Here is a 20073-nt window from a genome sequence, read left to right as displayed (position 1 = left end):
TCGAAAAATTTGCTGATTCAAAATGCAAGACTCACTTCCGGTAAATTAAGACAGAAGCAATCGATCCTGTCTCAGAACCAGCCAATGAGGTGTCAAGTTTGAAGTCACGTGACACGGGTCTTGCAAAACATCATAGAAAAAGCAGTTAACTGGGCTACCTTGGCATAATACAAAATAATTAACATTTCAATGCGGGTCGCTGGATAATTTCAAACTATATAAATGATTTCAATTAAAATTTCTAGCTAGCTAACAGTAGGGAGAAAGAGTTGCGTGAGAAATAGCTTAACTATCATTTTAGAAAACGTCCGACATCTGTGTGCAAGTTTCTAGAATCAACAACATTAACATTGTTTTTTTAAAATGTACCTTTATACTTTGTAGTTGTTGAGGCAGGATCCTCAAGAATTCATCTGGGAGATTACCGAGCAAAGGAGGGTTCCAGTTTCTGAAATGTCTGACTTCTTTGTGACCTGAAGGCGACTGGGCTTCAAATCTATTAAGGAGATAAAAATAGCAAGGCACATTCTAATAAGAACATTTGGCATAATTTAGTAACAGAACATTGAGTTTTTTTGTGAAAATAAACTTTTTTTCTGTAGCAAATCTGGTTGCCACACTTTTTGTAAAGTTGGTAATATTGCTTTAATTGTGTTCAAGTTTGTAATTTGCACTCAAGTGGTAACATTGGATGCCGACACACCTCCTCTCTCTCTCTCTCTCTCTCTCTCTCTCACACTCTCACTCTCACTCTCTCACTCTCTCACTCGTAAAAAAAATTTGCATCATGCATCAGATGTTTCATTTGAAATAGAGTTGTTGTTCTCCAAAAAGGGCGATGAAGTGTCAGGAGGACTTCCAGTATCAATCAATCAATCAATGTTTATTTATATAGCCCTAAATCACAAGTGTCTCAAAGGGCTGTACAAGCCACAACGACATCCTCGGTACAGAGCCCACATACGGGCAAGGAAAAACTCACCCCAGTGGGACGTCGGTGAATGACTATGAGAAACCTTGGAGTGGACCGCATATGTGGGTAACCCCCCCCCTCTAGGGGAGACCGAAAGCAATGGATGTCGAGTGGGTCTGACATAACATTGTGAAAGTCCAGTCCACAGTGGATCCAACACATCAGCGGGAGTCCAGTCCACAGCGGGGCCAACAGGAAACCATCTCGAGCGGAGACGGGTCAGCAGCGCAGAGATGTCCCCAACCGATGCACGGGCTAGTGGTCCACCCGGGGTCCCGACTCTGGACAGCCAGCACTTCATCCATGGCCACCGGACCTATGCAACTCCCCCTCGCAAGGGACAAGGGAGAAGAGGAGAGAAGAAAAGGAACGGCAGATCAACTGGTCTAAAAAAAAAAGGGGGGTCTATTTAAAGGCTAGATTATACAAATGAGTTTTAAGATGGGACTTAAATGCTTCTACTGAGGTAGCATCTCTAACTGTTACCGGGAGGGCATTCCAGAGTACTGGAGCCCGAATAGAAAACGCTCTATAGCCCGCAGACTTTTTTTTGGCTCTGGGAATCACTAATAAGCCGGAGTTCTTTGAACGCAGATTTCTTGTCGGGACATATGGTACAATACAATCGGCGAGATAGGCTGGAGCTAAACCGTGTAGTATTTTATACGTAAGTAGTAAAACCTTAAAGTCGCATCTTAAGTGCACAGGAAGCCAGTGCAGGTGAGCCAGTATAGGCGTAATATGATCAAACTTTTTTGTTTTTGTCAAAAGCCTTGCAGCCGCATTTTGTACCAACTGTAATCTTTTAATGCTAGACATAGGGAGACCCGAAAATAATACGTTACAGTAATCGAGACGAGACGTAACGAACGCATGAATAATGATCTCAGCGTCGCTAGTGGACAAGATGGAACGAATTTTAGCGATATTACGGAGATGAAAGAAGGCCGTTTTAGTAACACTCTTAATGTGTGACTCAAACGAGAGAGTTGGGTCGAAGATAATACCCAGATTCTTTACCGAGTCGCCTTGTGTAATTGTTTGGTTGTCAAATGTTAAGGTGGTATTATTAAATAGATGTTGGTGTCTAGCAGGACCGATAATCAGCATTTCCGTTTTCTTAGCGTTGAGTTGCAAAAAGTTAGCGGACATCCATTGTTTAATTTCATTAAGACACGCCTCCAGCTGACTACAATCCGGCGTGTTGGTCAGCTTTAGGGGCATGTAGAGTTGAGTGTCATCAGCATAACAGTGAAAGCTAACACCGTACTTGCGTATGATGTCACCCAGCGGCAGCATGTAAATACTAAAAAGTGCAGGGCCAAGAACCGAACCCTGGGGAACTCTGCACGTTACCTTGACATAGTCCGAGGTCACATTGTTATGGGAGACGCACTGCATCCTGTCAGTAAGATAAGAGTTAAACCAAGACAAGGCTAAGTCCGACATACCAATACGTGTTTTGATACGCTCTAATAAAATATTATGATCGACGGTATCGAAAGCGGCGCTAAGATCAAGAAGCAGCAACATAGATGACGCATCAGAATCCATCGTTAGCAATAGATCATTAGTCATTTTTGCGAGGGCTGTCTCCGTAGAGTGATTTGCCCTGAAACCGGATTGAAAAGGTTCACAGAGATTGTTAGTCACTAAGTGTTCATTTAGCTGCTGTGCAACAATTTTTTCGAGAATTTTGGAAATAAACGGAAGGTGGGAGACCGGTCGGTAGTTTACCATGAGGTCAGGATCGAGGTTAGGTCTTTTGAGCAGAGGATGAATAACCGCTTTTTTGAATGCTAGGGGAACAGTGCCGGAGGAAAGTGATAAGTTTATAATATTTAACACTGATGGACCTAATAATACAAACAGTTCCTTGATAAGTTTCCCAGGAAGTGGGTCAAGTAAACATGTTGTTTGTTTTATCCCACTTACACGCTGTAATAATTCCTCTAATGTTATTTAATCAAAAATAGAGAGACTATTTTGGAGGGCAGTGTCCGTCGTATATACAGTCGTATTTGTGTTAATAGAACCCAGTTGTAGCTGGGATGCGTTGTCTTTAATCTCCTTTCTAATGAGTTCAATTTTCTTATTAAAGAAATTCATAAAATCATCTGCCGAGTGGGTGGAGCTACTGGGAGGAGTCCCTTGTTGGGTTAGCGATGCTACTGTACTAAACAGAAATTTAGGATCGTTTTTGTTGAGGCGGATGAGATTTGAGTAGTATTTAGCTTTAGCTAAGGTAAGCATGCGTTTATAAGTTATTAAACTATCACTCCATGCTTGATGGAAAACCTCAAGTTTAGTCGCGCGCCATTTGCGTTCCAGTTTTCTACATGATAATTTATGAGCTCTAATTTCTTCTGTAAACCATGGGGTGCGCCTTTTAGGGGCCCTTTTTTGCTTTAGCGGTGCTATACTATCAATAATTTCGCGCAAGGCATCGTCAAAGTTGTTAGTGAGGTTATCAATAGAGCCGACATAATTTGGGAATGGTGCCATTACCGAAGGCAGTAGGTCAGCAAGAGTCATCGTTGTGGCAGCATTAATGTTGCGGCCGCTATAGCAGTTATTATTATTATTAGCTTGTTGACAATGAGTCAAAACTTCAAATTTTATAAGGTAATGATCGGACATTACTTTAGTATATGGAAGTATCATAACTTTGGAGGTGGTGACACCCCTGACAAGCACTAGATCTATTGTATTACCGTTGCGATGCGTGGGTTCATGTATTATTTTTGTAAGACCACAGCTATCAATTATGGTTTGGAGCGCCACGCACTGAGGGTCCGATGGGGTATTCATATGGATATTAAAGTCCCCCATTATGATTATATTGTCGGCGTGCATCACTAGATCAGCAACGAACTCTGAGAATTCACTGATAAAGTCCGAATAGGGCCCAGGGGGGCGGTAGATAACAGCCAGGTCGAGAGGTAGCGGTGTGACAGACCTCATAGTAAGCACCTCAAACGATTTATATTTATTATTTAGGTTATGGGTAAGGTTGAAAATTTCATTGTATATTAGTGCGACACCCCCTCTCCTTTTGAGAGGACGGGCAACATGCGCATTCGTATAGTTAGGAGGAGATGCCTCATTGAGCGCAAAAAATTTGTCTGGTTTGAGCCAGGTTTCGCTAAGACCAATGACGTTAAGATTGTTGTCTCTAACGACCTCATTAACTAATAACGCCTTGGGAGACAATGATCTTATGTATAAAAAGCCCATATTATAGGTATTGGGCTGTTTTGACGAGTTTTTGTTAAGATTATCCGTAGTGGCAATATTAACAATGTTGCGTTTATTATGCGTAGTGCACTTTAAATAGTTTCGACCATATCTAGGGATTGATATGACGGGAATTTTCCGATTGTTTGCTTGGTGCTGCAATAGACTGGACATATCATAATTTGCCACCTCAGTAGAATGCATGTCCACCTCTGACACAGACACAACAGAAAAAACATTAAGTGAATTGTGTATTATTCTAAGAGAATTGCTATGCGTACATGGATTATCCAGCCTGGCGCTGGCTAGTTCTAGCTTAACTGACTCCTCACCCGGACTAACAGACATTGTAATTGCCTGTGACCGGGCTTGGTCTAGTGTAGTCAGTCAAGTGAGACTTAAATAGTAGTCTATGTTTCTAGACAGGATGATGGCGCCTTCCTGGTTAGGGTGGAGGCCGTCTCTCATCAGCAAGCCTGGTTTGCCCCAGAAAGAGGGCCAGTTATCAATAAACGTTAGTCCCTGTTGCCTACAGTAGCTAGCCAGCCACTTGTTAAGCGAGACTAATCTGCTATATCTCTCATCATTGCCTCTCGCAGGCAGGGGGCCAGAGACAATTACTCGATGCCTGGACATCTTTCTGGCGAGATCACAAGTCCTGGCTATGTTTCTCTTTGTAATCTCTGACTGTCTCATTCTAGTGTCATTGGAGCCAACGTGTACAACTATATTCGCATAATTAGTGGTGCGATTAGCCTGTTGTACGTGTTTACTAGGCCTGTTGCGAGTTAGCTCCCTAAGATTAGCTTCAATGTCAGGTGCTCTGGCCCCGGGGATACACTTTACTGTGGCTGGTTTGCTAAGCTTTATGTTTCGGATGATGGAGTCCCCTATGACTAAGGTGTGGTGCCCGGTAGACTGGGGTGTAGGACTAGCTAAAGAGCTAAATCTATTATGCGTCTCAACCGGTACACCGTAGCTTGTAGGCCGCTTAGGACTGCTACAAGCTGGGCTAGTTAGCTCGCTACAGCTAACGCTAGCAGATGTGTCCGCAACATCTAAAGTTACGACATTACTCTGCTCTAACTGGCGGACACGGCCCTCTAGCAGAGCCAACCTCTCCGTGAGTATGGTGCAAGACGCGCAGGAAGCCATTACTCACAGTGTTTTCTGTCACCGAGTGAAGTTCCTGCTGTCCTCAGGGAAGTGGTCAAGGATATTTATGAATGCTTGTAACATACACAAACCTCCAGCTAAGTGGCAGTTATGTTTAAACTAATCAACAGGCTGACTAGGAAATATAACAAAGTACACAAAGCCTTTGGGTTTACCATAAATATTTTACAGTGGAACCTCAATTCACAAACCCCTCTATTTGCATCCTTTTCGGTTCACAAACCTTTACATAACGCCAAATATGCCTCAGTGTGCGGACCATTTGTCAGAGTACAAATTTTTCATTCATTCATTTTGCATGCTACAAGCCATCGGGAGCTGCCATTTTGATGAGGTGGGGCCCCCAACGTCACATCCTGTTTACATCCTGTACACACGGGCGCAGGTCATTTCGAAGACCTTTGACAAGCTAGTTGGTTAGAGCAGTGTCAGCCTGTCTTAAGAGATCCCTTTGTGTGATCAGAAAAACTTTAAACGTGTCAAAACTCTTACAGTCTTGCTGTATAGCTTTGGCTTGCAAGAATTTTTTTTTTTTTTTTTTAGCTATTTAGCGTCCAGCTTCCGGACCCTTCAGTTTTAGAATTTATCAGCAAAGGGGGCTTTGTTCTGCAGCTAGAAAAAAATATGCCACAGCTTACTTTTCTTACAGCAAAGGAGAAGGTACTACCGGGACACAAGCCGATGAAGGATCGCCCCAGACTGCTAGTTTGTGCTAACGCTAACGGTGACTACGTAAAGCCAGTGTTTTCTGGTCACTCCGAAACTCCTAGAGCATGGGTGTCAAACTCTGGTCCGCGGGCTAAAATTGGCCTGCCGTGTAATTTCACTTGACCCTTGAGGCGATATCAAATTAACACTAGAGCTGGCCCGCCGATTATATACAGCGGCGGTGCCGCGGTAACACCGCATTCACAGCTAATTCTCATACTTGCCAACCCTCCCGGGAGACTCCCAAATTTCAGTGCGCCTCCCGAAAATCGTCACGTCCGCTTTTCATCCAGTCCAACGAGTGCTGGCCCAGTCACATAATATGTGCGGCCTCTGCACGCACACACAAGTGAATGCAACGCATACTTGATCAACAGCGATACAGGTTACACTGAGGGTAGCCGTATAAACAACTTTAACACTATTAGAAATATACGCCACACTGTGAACCCACACCAAACAAGAATGACAAACACATTTCAGGAGAACATCCGCACTGTAACACAACATTAACACAACAGAACAAATACCCAGAACCAAAGGCAGCACTAACTCTTCCGGGACGCTACAAAGTGTGTGTGTGTGTGTGTGTGTGGGGGGGGGGAGGGGGGGGTATTTTGTAGCGTCCCGGAAGAGTTAGTGCTGCAAAGGGTTCTGGGTATTTGTTATGTTGTGTTTATGTTCGTAGAGGACGTTAAAGGCACGATCATGGAGGTGCACCTGCTGGATGTGGAGGTCCTGGGCTAGTGAGGTGACACGCGGTCTGCGGTTGGGAGGCCGGTTGGCTATACTGCCAAATTCTCTGAAACAACTTTGAAGACTGCTTATGGTAGGGAAATTGACATTAAATTCACAGGAAACAGCTCTGGTGGACATTCCTGTAGTCAACATACCAACTACACGCTCACTCAAAACTTGCGACATCTGTGAAATTGTGCTGTGTGATAAAACTGCACATTTCAGTGTGGCCTTTTATTGTGGGCAGCCTTAAGCACATCTGTGTAATAATCATATTGTTTAATCAGCATCTTGATATGCATATTCATTTGTCTCCGTCTAATAACCTGGAGGTTGCAATACACATTTTCAACACCTAACACTAGGTTACCACTTCCCTTTCTTTGTTACAATATTTATTGATCTCTCCCTGATAATTGAAAACCATGGTCAAAATATAACAGTTTTTTTATGAACAGGAAAATACTTAGAACACAATCCATAAACCCTGTATAATCGCCAGTGTAATGTTTTTTTTGTTTTGTTTTTGGTGTCAACAGCCTTGCCAGTAACATTTGTGAAGTGAAGTGAATTACATTTATATAGCGCTTTTTCTCAAGTGACTCAAAGCGCTTTACATAGTGAAACCCAATATCTAAGTTACATTCAAACCAGTGTGGGTGGCACTGGGAGCAGGTGGGTAAAGTGTCTTGCCCAAGGACACAACGGCAGTGACTAGGATGGCGGAAGCGGGGATCGAACCTGCAACCCTCAAGTTGCTGGCACGGCCGCTCTACCAACCGAGCTATACCGCCCCATTTCATACTTCTGTGTCTCTATTTAAAAGCCAAAAATAGCAAGGTATCTATTTCCTTGATGAGAATTAGGCCAGCTCTTCCTCGTTACCTTGGTGGAGGTGTTGGTGTGGCTCCTGGATATTTTCTGTCATAAATGTGCGCATCATATGTGGGTGGGGAGTAGATTGGAGGTGGTTCCTCATCTGAACTGTCGGGTTCAAGAGTCCTCTCCAGAATCTGTGGGGGAAAGACTAATATTACCATTGAAATATTTAAATCTATCCCATTTAATAAATATTTTCACGCTGATAGATTATATATATATATATATATATATATATATATATATATATATATATATATAAATAATTGCACTCAAAATTATTTAAATATTATATTTATTGAGCTACTGTATTAACATTGCTTTTGTTGAAGATTTCAAAGAAAAAGTATTGTGATTGATGATCTCAGACACTTTCCACTGACCTCTGGTGGGATGCTGTCATCAGAGTCTGAGCTGTCATTTGAAAGTTGTCCATCAATGCTCATCTGTAGAAGCTGATCAATAGTTGCATCCACAGCTCCGTTGTTGGAACGTAGCACACACTCAATTACTTCATAGTCCATTGTCGGAAACATAGTCTTAAAGTCCTGCATTGCCTGGTTGAACTCCAGGCGGCGGACCTGTCGGTTGGGCCTGCTGTTATTAAGCTCACCATGTTCTTCATTGCCACCACCACTACTTCTGGATCCTCCATTACTATTGCTGCGCCTAAACAGGCTGGTCATTTTCAAGTTCTGGCCAACCTACAGCTTGGATGGCCCCTATGTGTTGACAGTAACACAGTATGTCAGGTCTTCCAGCCTTCCTTGAGCTCCCACTTTATAAGGTAACCATGGTAAACCTTTTTGGGTCATTAGATAAGCGTGGGTGGATAGTGCAAACCGTAGTATTAATCTAGACTGATTGAATAACAGGTTGCGAAAAGTACAGGCACAGTCATTTGAAGGTTATGAGGACCTACAATCAAAAAGAAAAGGAAAAGACAATGAATACATAAAAAAGGAGATATTAATGTTGCATATTGTATTTTATATTCATCTTTAAGGACATGAGCAAGATATCTAGGAGAAAGTTGGGGGGGAAAGTACTTTTTTTTTCTTCCAATCTTTGTTAAATCACTTGGCTGTAAAAATATGTTGCTCTATAATACCGTAACATATTAGGTCTGGTACCCATCTGTTAGCCTAGCAAACTTTCAAACACCTTTTCTTTTCTTTTTCTTTTTAAAGCAAATTTCAACAAATGCAAAAAAGTACTTATGGTGTTACTGGAGACTTTTGGAGTTTCCAAGCGGTAAAAGGGCTATCCAAGCACACCATGCCCTGTCACTTCTGCTTTGAAAATAGGGTTGGGCATTGTTTTAATTTGGATGATTACAGTTTAGATTGCAATTATTTGATTCGATTCCAGCTCCCAATGATTGTCCCTTGCAATTCCTTTAGGAAGCAGGGTAATTTTTTTGTTATATAATAACACATTTATCACAGGGTTATTGTCAACCTGTATATAAACATCACATCTTTGAACTTGAATTTGTAAAAATCAGCATGTACAAACAAGTCTTTTCATGGTCTCGTGCCATGGTAGAACCATGTGAACTGTCTCAGGCTCTGAGAACCCCAGGGAGTGGTCTCTTGCTGGTGCCCAGAGTCATAACCAAACACGGTCAGGCTGCGTTTGAGATTTATGGTCCTAAAATCTGAAATAGACTTCCAGAAGATATGCCAATGTTTAAATACAGTCTAAAATAACTTGTATTTAATTGTGCATATGACAAATGAAAGTATGTTATCTACACTATTTGATTAATTCTAATTCTGATGTTTATGATTATTTTATATTTGAATGTTTGCCTTCTTGTAATTTTCTGTAAAGCATTTGAATTGCCTTGTGAATTGAATTGTGCTCTATAAATAAAATTGCATTGTCTTTTTTTGTATTTTATAATGAAAATATATATATATATTTTTTTTTTTTTTCAACCTCATGAAATTATTAGTTAAATTGCCTAAACGTTCACCAACCTTAATGGCATGGCAAATTGATCATATTAAAATGAAAATGAAGTAAATGCACTTGCACACACAAATATGCATGCAATGTCTTTGACCCAAATAAAATCAATACTAAACAACTGTCAATCAACGAATTAGTAAACGACTCACGGAGTGGACATGGAATTTGTATAAGTATTTTTCATAAAAAGAAACATTTGAGCCATTTAATGCATCGGACTGTTTTTGCATTTACGGTTGGTCGGCTCCCCTCTGCTTTTGTTGTGAGCAGCAACTCGCTGCGACGTAGCCTGCCATCGAATCTCCACACATGCGCCATATTATTAGTCTTCTTATGGTAAATGTGTAATATTCAAATTTTATCAATCCGTTTTAAATCGTAAAATATTAAAAGGAGGCTGAGGCTGGTGACCGCATCTAACGGACGTTGAAACATTATGAAAAAGCTCCGAACAAATGGATCACCTGCAAGGCCTCGGCCCCGTTATAACAAATCCAACAAACTAAAAGTCTTCATGATGTGGTAGGAATACTGGTACTCACTGACAAATTGGCTGAGTCTCAGGTAGAATATAAAACATCCAAAGAAGAGATAAGTCACGATACATCAGACATGATAGTGAACATTTTCATGAAGTATAACTGCCCCTCCACGATTTTAGCAATAAGCTCGCTCGGCTAGCAACCGGATGTGTCATAGTGTTGTGTCGTTCGCGAACGATTCGTTCGAAAGAACGAATCTTTTGAGTGAACGTACTGAACCGAATCACTTCATGAACTGATTCGTTCCTTTCTCAGTTCAGTTGAGCTCCGCCGCGACCATGCCGGTATGAGTGGAACTGGCGCATTCTGTGACTCACTGAACCCTCGACGTCGGCGAACGACGCAGCCAATGAGAGGGCGGGGGGAGGGACTGAGCGAACGATTCGTTCACCGCGGATTAACGACATGAATCACTCAGTGAACGTCAACGCTCTCGCTCTCTGCTCTGCTTGCCCCAATGCCGCGAGTGATTCTCCCCCCGTCGCGGGGATATGTTTCATGCCATTGGCATCCGTTCTCCATTCATTCTCCAAGCTAACGGCTAATGTTGACTCAAGCCACATGAAAACAAACACACGTCCCCATTATCTCAACACATAAAGTTAAAGAAAATCCGTGCAGGCTGAGCAGCAGCGACGCGAGGGGGAGGGGCGGAGGGTAACGTGTAGGGCAGGCTGTTTGGAGAAGATTTAAAATAAAAATAATAACTAATGTATGTACACATACATAGGCTATTATTTACACAGTTATTGTAACAAAAATAAATTTCTCCTTGGGGATCAATTCTGATTCATATTATTATTATTATTATTATTATCCCTTCTACTGCAACTGTTGTTGTTAGATTAACGCGAGTCCCTACAGTGCGCGAATGTCTGCACTGTACTGTGTGTACTACGCACGCCCCCCCCAATTTTTGTTTTGTTTTTTTGGGGGGGGGGGGGGGTGATTCGGTGAACGAATTTTTTGAACGAATCAATTTAAGGAACTGATTCTAGTGATTCAGTACAGTCAAAAGAACTGCCGATTGTGTCACTTTAGTTCAGCGGTCACGTACTAATAGTAAAAAAATACATAACAGCCATCCCAACTGGAGTGAACTTGCTATAAAAATACTTCTAGTAGCATTAAGAAAGGATATACATCCACACAAAAAATAAATTATAAGTAAAATCTGGACACCTCAAAAACTTAGCTCTGTCGCTGCATCAAATACGATCCACACACCAACCGCGTCAACTTTAAAGGTAGTATCAGTATCGGATCGATACTACCGTGATGAGACTGCTATCCTTTAGCTGGTTGTTTTGGGAAATAATTTTGTTTTTGTTATGTTGACACATTTGTGATTTTACTGGTCAGTGGGGATTTGGAGGCAACACATTTGAGGATTTGTTTTTCTTTAACTATATTTCTATGTAATTTTAAAAAATGTCACCGAAAATAATTGCATTTGTCTGATTATAATTATGATCAACAAATTAAAGGGAAAAATCACTAATTGATCTGGACCCTTAGTACAATATATTGGTCTGTATTAACAATACTATCCTTATTACACTATCACAGAAGTAAGTACCTACAGCAGGGATTCTCAAACTGCGTGCGCCAACGATTTGATTAATTATTTAAGTACAGTGTTTCATTTTCCTATATTCAAACACAGTGTTACTGTTCAAACTGTGTGTAATGTTAGTGGACAAAAATATTAGATATACTTGTTAAATAATACATCTGCCTTGTTTTAATGAATATGTAGGCCTGCTACGTATGGAGCTGTCACGCCAAATTTCTTCCCTCTACAAAAACCTTCCCTCCCCAATTTACTTCCGGAGCTGCGTCCAATAAAATCCCAAAGTTGCCGGGGGTCCTTAACCTGCACGCGACTGTCCTGTTTCGCGCCTGTACAAAAAACAAAACAATACTCGATTTCTTCAGATTCCAGCAGCTGTCAAAGACGAAGTATCCTTCCAGCGACGGGCAGGCAAGGCCGAAGTGCTATCGATCGCTGTCAATGACGTAAGAGGAAACATGACCACGGAAGTAAATGGGCGAAAAATAGATTGACATTGTAGGAAAAAGTTGTATTGGCGCTGAAACAAGTTTTGGCAACAAATAAATACAAACATTGAAAAAATACAATATTTTTGGTGGATGTTTTCGATTAATATTTTTGTACACTTATTATTTGTGTTTGTTTCAAATGTTGTTATGATCGCTTCTCTTGTTTACGATTTCGTTTCTTTTTTTCCAGTTTCGCTTCTTTTTCTCTACGGTATGAAAATAATGGCAGCGTTTTACGATGAATTGATTTACGTGGACCCCGACTTAAACAAATTTAAAAACTTATTCGGGTCTTACCATTTAGTGGTCAATTGTACGGAATATGTACTATACTGTGCAATCTACTAATAAAAGTTTCAATCAAGCAAAAAAAAAGGGGCGGGGCATATAACAAGTTTACCCGGAAGCAGTTTTTCTGGACTTGAGCATGCAAGTTAAACACTGTAGAAGAAAGGAAGACCAAGGGCGTCTAGTTACGTTTAAAAAAGCTTCAAATAATGAAATTATGAAGCAAAAGTTGTATTTTACATGTATCTTGAGTATACCTGTATGTGTTGCTGTCAGCAGATTCATCTCCTGCTCGGAGAGAAATATTGTATTTGTAAACATGTACAGTGACCTACTTTATTACTTTTTGACTACTTCTTAAGGCACTCTGGTCAACTTTTTTTATATATGTAGTTAAGAGTTTACTAGGATATATTTCTGTAATTTATTAAATGTTTAATTTATTACCATGTATGTATACATTCTCTTTAAAAAGTAAATGAAATAACATTAAAGCAATTACTCATATTTATTAGTTTTGATAGTTTATAGAGGATTTATTATATGATTTTTTTTTTTCAATAAAATGTAACATGGCAGTCACCAGAGGTGTGGACTCGAGTCACATGACTTGGACTCGAGTCAGACTCGAGTCATGAATTTGATGACTTTAGACTCGACTTGACAAAATGTAAAGAGACTTGCAACTCGACTTGGACTTTAACATCAATGACTTGTGACTTCACTTGGACTTGAGCCTTTTGACTTGACATGACTTGCTACTTTCCCCAAAACCCAACGATTAAAGTTATTCGGGAGCGCTCCGTATCTTCCAAAGTGTACGTGTGTCGGTGCGTGTGTCTGTCAGGGAGTGTGCGCTCTCTCAGCGTGTGTGTCGGTCAGTACAACAGCCAATCAAATTAGATCCACATTGTTTTCATCCCACGGCATTCATGCAATCAAATTGCAGAACAACCAACGAAGAATAGCTCTCAAACAACGCGCCAGTGAGGAAAAATTACGTCAAAGATAGTTTCGTTCGGGTATTAAAACTACGACTTGGTCAACAAAAAACGAATTGCAACAACTTCCAACTTCGTTCGACATTTGAAGTTGCAAACAGAACGGAAAGTTTTGAATGTAAGCTAACGTTTATTGGCTAAGTAACGTGACTTTTATTTGCTGTGTTGTTAAATCAGTGAGGCTGTAAACTCACTGCTAACACTATAACCATAGACATCTTATAAGTAGACGCAGCAGCAGATAGTTTATTCTGTCTTGACACTTTGTATTGATATTTTGTATTACATTCTTCCCTTAAATGATCATGTTTACAGTGATTGTTTTATATGTATCTTTTATGTATGTCGCTTTGGATAAAAGCCTCTGCCAAATACTTTAACACAGTGGTCCCCAACCACCGGGCCACGGTCCGGTACCGGTCCGTGGATCGATTGGTACCGGGCCGCACAAGAAATAAAAAAATACAAAAAATTATTATTACTATTTTTTTTTTAAATTAAATCAACATAAAAAACACAAGATACACTTACAATTAGTGCACCAACCCAAAAAACCGCCCTCCCCCATTTACACTCATTCGCACAAATGGGGTTGTTTCTTTCTGTTACTAATATTTTTGGTTCCTACATTATATACCAATATATATCAATACAGTCTGCAAGGGATATACAGTCCCTGCAATTTTAAATGCACTTGTTTTAATAAATAAATACAGCGTTTTAAAAGCATACACAATCTGTGTAAATATATTAGTCTGTGGTTAAAAGGACTTGAAAGGACTCGAAACTTAAAATGCCGGACTTGGGACTTGACTTGAGACTTTCCAGTCTTGACTTTGGACTTGACTTGGGACTTGCCTGTCTTGACTCGGGACTTGACTCGAGACTTGAGGGCAAAGACTTGAGACGTACTTGTGACTTGCAAAACAATGACTTGGTCCCACCTCTGGCAGTCACCCATCAAGCTTCGCTCACTTGATGTTTTGTAGTTTGATGTCCGATTGTAGCTGAGATAGGCTCCAGCGCCCCCCGCGACCCCGAAGGGAATAAGCGGTAGAAAATGGATGGATGGATGTCCTCAGAAACACGCCTTAGAAGGAAGTCCAGATGTCCCACAAAGGCATGCAGAGATTGTCTTTCTTGTTGAATTTCATACAGCAACAACACAAAATACTTCTCAGATATCATTTTAAAATATGTTTAATGTAATTGTTAATAGAAATGTCTCCTATAAAAGTCCAGCCTATTTTTTTCAAATTAACTTTAAAATAATCCGTCAGCTCTACATTACAGCAGTTGTTTTAAAAATATTTTGTAGTTGGTACTTTCAAATGTACTTGTAAATATAATGTGGAATATCATTCAGGACATTCGAATGTATCCCCCTATTTTGTAATATTTGCAATTAAGGTAGGAAATTAATCACAATAGCAGTAGTTTCAGCACATTGTTTATACAAGTCACAATAATACTTGACAATACAACACAAGACATGAGTCTACCTAGTTAGGTGTAAACACAAAGAAAAAGAGATCAGATGTAAGGTTTTACTTACAAACGCTGAAAAAAGTTTCGTGCATGAAGTTGTGTCCACAGCCTGGATATGATATGGCTCCCTCCCGGGGGAACAAGAGGATGAACCACCGGAGGTCGCTCAACATTACGATAGTCGAAGTCTTTGGTTGTTATCATCAGTCATCAACAATTGAGAACAGAGAAATGGATATTGGAACAGTGTAGGTCTGACTTGGTAGGATATGGACAGCAAGTAGTGGGGAGGGAGAGGGAGACAGGGAGAGAGAGAGAGAGAGAGAGAGAGAGAGAGAGAGGGAGAGAGGGAGAGAGGGAGAGAGAGAGAGAGAGAGAGAGAGAGAGAGAGAGAGAGAGAGAGAGAGAGAGAGAGAGAGAGAGAGAGAGAGAACAGAAGGCATAAGAAAAAGTATCTGCATTTGATTGTTTACATTTGAAGTTTCGCTTCACGGCTATCGAGACAAACATGGATGATTTAAAAATACATAATGAATTTCTGGACCGCTTATACTACACATTATAAGTATGGCTAGGTTAAAACGAATATATCATTTTACTTGTATACTTTATTTAGACGCCATCGGCCCTTTATTCTTCAACTGTGTTTTTACAGTCCAGTAAAACTGTTTCCGGGTAAACGTGTAAGCCCCGCCCACAAGCTCCCGCCCCTCGCGCTAAAACACTTGCCATTATAGTGATACCGTAAAAAAAAAGAAGAAACCAAATCGTAGAAAGACAAGCGATCATAAAATCATTAGAAACAAAACATATGCATATTGGCATTGAAATCATATACCAAAAATATATAATTTTTTTTCAATGTTTGTATTTATTTGTTGCCAAAACTTGTTTCGGTGCCAATACAACTTTTTCTACAATGCCAATTTTATTTTTTTTATACCAAATCTTACTGGCATTGTTCTGGCTCCAAAACTACGCTACTGCATTTTAATGTTGGTCATTATGTTGGTACTTGGAGAGCCATTGTTCTTAAGTGGTACTTAGGGAAAAGTTTGTGAACCACTGCCCTACAGTGCTGCATCGCATTTGTAAAACCTGACATATTCAAACTGGTGATTGGTTAAATGTTGAAAAAATGTTAGAATGCAAAATACCCACAATAAAGACAACTTTGAAAAGACAGAACATATACACTTCAACACACTTTATTGTTTTCCCTCCTTATAATTCTGTACAATCCAAATTAACATTAGTCTCGCAAAAAATCATCTGTACATGTCAAATCTTTTGGGCACAGCAAAACTAGTTTCAAAAATAATCCAATAATAACGTGTCTAGCTATGCAAACACAAAAACAGTCCCACATCTTAAAAAAATAACATTGATGACAGAGATTGAGGCAGGATGAAATAGGATAGGAAAAAAAAAACATTTCCCTTTCGATCAGTGTTATATAAAAGTAGAGTAATATATCTTATTTACAGAGAAATGGAGAAACTACTGTAGGTATGGTGGGAGTTAACATAATTACATTGCAGAAGAGCATATTTACTTCAATTGAAAGAACAAAAATACAGAGGACAGTTCCTGTGTGCCAGCAACAATATGGCTAGTGCTCCACTTTTATTTAGGAAATCCCTCTATTGCTTGCCTGCATGTACTCACGTCAGATTAATGCAACGGCATCCAAACGGATTCTGAGGTTCGCAAACAGAACATTGACAGTTCTTTTAATACATTTTGTACATTAAAGTCAACATACACTAAGCTTTGAACAAAATATTGTTATAAGTCACAAAGCAAATTAGTGAAATGTCTCATATATCTCATTACAAATCCATTTTATTTTCACAATATGCCAAAATCCTATTAAAGAAAACGAGCTGCAGGTCGCATTGTGGACATCCCTGCCGAATTAAGTTTAGGGGATTGATTATTGAATAAATAAATACTCAGTACTTATAACACTGTTGTTGTGTCCAGCCCCCCCCCCCGAAAAAAAAGTTGACTTGGACAAGAGGGTGATTTGGTAAAATAGGACATTATCGTTTAAGTACTTATTCACATTTACCATCCTGGCTCAAGACAACAATGTAGGTTTGACTACACAGAAGTTGACTCATTTAGGTTGGTCAAATGTAGGCAGTTAAGTGTTTGATACACAATGTGAAATGTTTGTTGAAGCAAGTTATTAAAATTGTTACTCTCTCTCTTTGTTTTTGTTTTCCTTAGTGCACCTTTGACATATAACCTTTTCAATTCAAACATCCAAGACACATTAAGACAGAAGAATGTGGGGGGCTATACCTACTAATACATTTATAGAATATGCCAAGGGCCAATGAAAAATGAGCGGGCAAAAACGGGCCCCTCACTGCACTTTGGTTATGAATGTATTAAGAAATTGGCAGCAGTTAAATGCATTCATAAAACATTTTTCCCCTGATGATTGTTAACCTTGCATTAAGATAATGGGGGTATCAGATTTGTGCTGGGTTACTTTTAGCAGGCTTATAAATATTAGCATAAAAATAATACAATGACAGCACAGATGCTTTCCCAATATTGCACCATTTTAAAGAGGCCACAACATTTTTTTTTTATAAAAAGATCAGACTTGTCAATGTCATGTAGCGTTCTTTCATATCCAATGTTACATTGAATTGGTATTTTGTTGGTTAACAAAACCAAGTAGTGTATGTCGAAGAGGTTTGTTTCCCTTTAGGTTTAGCGGTTAGTTTTTTTAAACAATATTGATCATTTAAATCAGGGTGACAAACTCTGGCCCGCGGGCCAAATTTTGCCCGCCGTGTAATTTCACTTGGCCCTTGAGGCGATATCAAATTAACACTAGAGCTGGCCCGCCGATTAGATACAGCGGCGGTGCCGCGGTAACACCACATTCACCGCTAATTCTCATACTTGCCAACACTCCCGGGAGACTCCCAAATTTCAGTGCGCCTCCCGAAAATCGTCACGTCCGCTTTTCATCCAGTTCAACGAGTGCTAGCCCATTCACATAATATGTGCGGCTTCTGCACGTACACACAAGTGAATAAAACGCATACTTGATCAACAGTGATACAGGTTACACTGAGGGTGGCCGTATAAACAACTTTAACACTCTTAGAAATATACGCCACACTGTGAGCCCACACCAAACAAGAATGACAAACACATTTCGGGAGAACATCCGCACCATAACACAACATAAACACAACAGAAAAAAAATACCCAGAACCCTTTGCAGCTCTTCCGGGATGCTACAAGGTGTGTGTGTGTGTGGGGGGGGGGGGGGGGGTGGTAGCGGGGGGTGTATTTTGTAGCGTCCCGGAAGAGTTAATACTGCAAAGGGTTCTGGGTATTTGTTCTGTTGTGTTTATGTTGTGTTACGGTGCGTATGTTCTCCCGAAATGTGTTTGTCATTCTTGTTTGGTGTGGATTCACAGTGTGGTGTATATTTCTAACAGTGTTAAAGTTTTGTATATGGCCACCCTCAGCGTAACCTGTATCGCTGTTGATCACGTATGCGTTGCATTCACGTGTGTGTGCGTACAGAAGCCGCACATATCTTGTGACTGGGCCGGCACGTTGTTAGAATGGATGAAAAGCGGACGTGAGGACAGCTCGTAGAGGACGTTAAATGCAGTGTCTTTAAGGCACGCCCCCAAGACTGTGGACTACGGGATATGACTGATGAACACCTTCGTTCGATAATGAAGGTTGCCTCAGCTCAAAGCCTGAGCCCAGACATTAATGAACTAGCATCCAAGAAAAGATGGCAGGTATCTGGCTTGGGCACATCAGATTAGATCAGTGTGTTGCAAACTGAGCAGTTTAAAGTCCTGAATGGTTGGTTTATTCATAGTTATTTTATTTTCAAATTTATTAGCCTGTGGAAAAAGTTAATGTTGATATTTACCTCAGAAGGCTGCAAATAGAAAAGAGGCATTACATTTTTATTTAAATTGTATTTGATATGCCATTGATATTTTTTAATTATTTGAAACCCTATTTTGAATGTCACTATAAAGTTATATAAGCCTTGCTTGTTCAATATTCAATGCAACACTTGTTTGGGTCCCTATTAAAAGGTTAATTTGTCCAACCTTGGCCCATGGCTTTGTTCAGTTTTAAATTTTGGCCCACTCTGTATTTGAGTTTGACACCCCTGATTTAAATTGTCAGAAAAGCACTCCCTATTTTGAATAGTACCGTACAATCGAACTGCAAAATAAGCTACCATGGGGCCATATAAAGTAGCAAGTGCCAGCACTTTAAAAAAGAAGGTGAAAAAACACTACTGAATTCAAGAAAGAACTCAAAAGTACAAAGGTGGCATCTGTGTGGCCCTTCAAGCGCCTTCAACAATATTGGTAAAGTTATGTAAATGCTTATTCATCCATTTCAGTCATTGTGGTTCTCATTGTTTTCTGTATGGAAAACTATATTTCTATAAAATGTGTTTTGTATGTCTACAATTGAATTGTATTTACATAATTTCTAATGGGAAAAAATGGATTCGTATTTTGTCCGACCTTTTGGAATTGATCACTAACGAAAACTAAGGTACCTCAGTAGTCTTAAAAAAATGCGTATTGGAAAGTTGGCAGGGTCTAGAAGTCAAATCCTTTGATGCTTCGCCCCAAACAGTATTTGGTGGCGACAAAGACAACCATTCAGTTTTGTCAAAGTTGCAGACTCGACTGTTGCTTATAGCCCGGTGATTCCCAACCACAGCCCCATGAGCCGACCAGGTCTACCTAATTGGTCCCATAAGGATAATTTAGTACAAATATCTTTGTTTAGCTATGCCTGTGTGCCAGTATAGTGGAAGGCATAACAACATTATCATCATCCAGATGGCATGTATAATTAGTGATTCATAAAACAATAAGTCATGGCATGCTTGGTGGTGTGCCCTGAATTTTTGTCATGAAAAATATGTGGAGTGTCTCAAACTATGGTAAACACTGGTCTAAACAGGCACATTTTTTGT

The 20073-nt window shown here is 40.1% G+C and overlaps 1 protein-coding gene across 3 annotated transcripts in view; it reads right to left on the bottom strand.

Annotated features, from left to right (window-relative positions):
* cuedc1b (CUE domain containing 1b) overlaps positions 1-10494 on the bottom strand; it is a 40949-nt gene extending 30455 nt beyond the window's left edge. The window contains exons 1-4 of one of the 3 annotated variants that reach the window (XM_062067875.1): positions 10231-10494; positions 8095-8629; positions 7718-7845; positions 370-496 (exon numbers count right to left, since the gene is read on the bottom strand). In XM_062067875.1, the coding sequence (XP_061923859.1) occupies positions 370-496; positions 7718-7845; positions 8095-8397 (558 nt within the window). In that variant the 5' untranslated portion in view covers positions 8398-8629; positions 10231-10494. The remainder of the gene's footprint in view (positions 1-369; positions 497-7717; positions 7846-8094; positions 8630-10230) is intronic. The other 2 variants (XM_062067876.1, XM_062067874.1) reach the window with 2 other exon arrangements.
* Between the last annotated feature and the right edge of the window lie 9579 nt (positions 10495-20073).

Source organism: Entelurus aequoreus, linkage group LG13 (assembly GCF_033978785.1).
Source record: "Entelurus aequoreus isolate RoL-2023_Sb linkage group LG13, RoL_Eaeq_v1.1, whole genome shotgun sequence".
Taxonomy (NCBI): domain Eukaryota; kingdom Metazoa; phylum Chordata; class Actinopteri; order Syngnathiformes; family Syngnathidae; genus Entelurus; species Entelurus aequoreus.
Note: the sequence above shows the minus strand (reverse complement) of the source record. Positions and strands in the feature narration are given on the sequence as shown.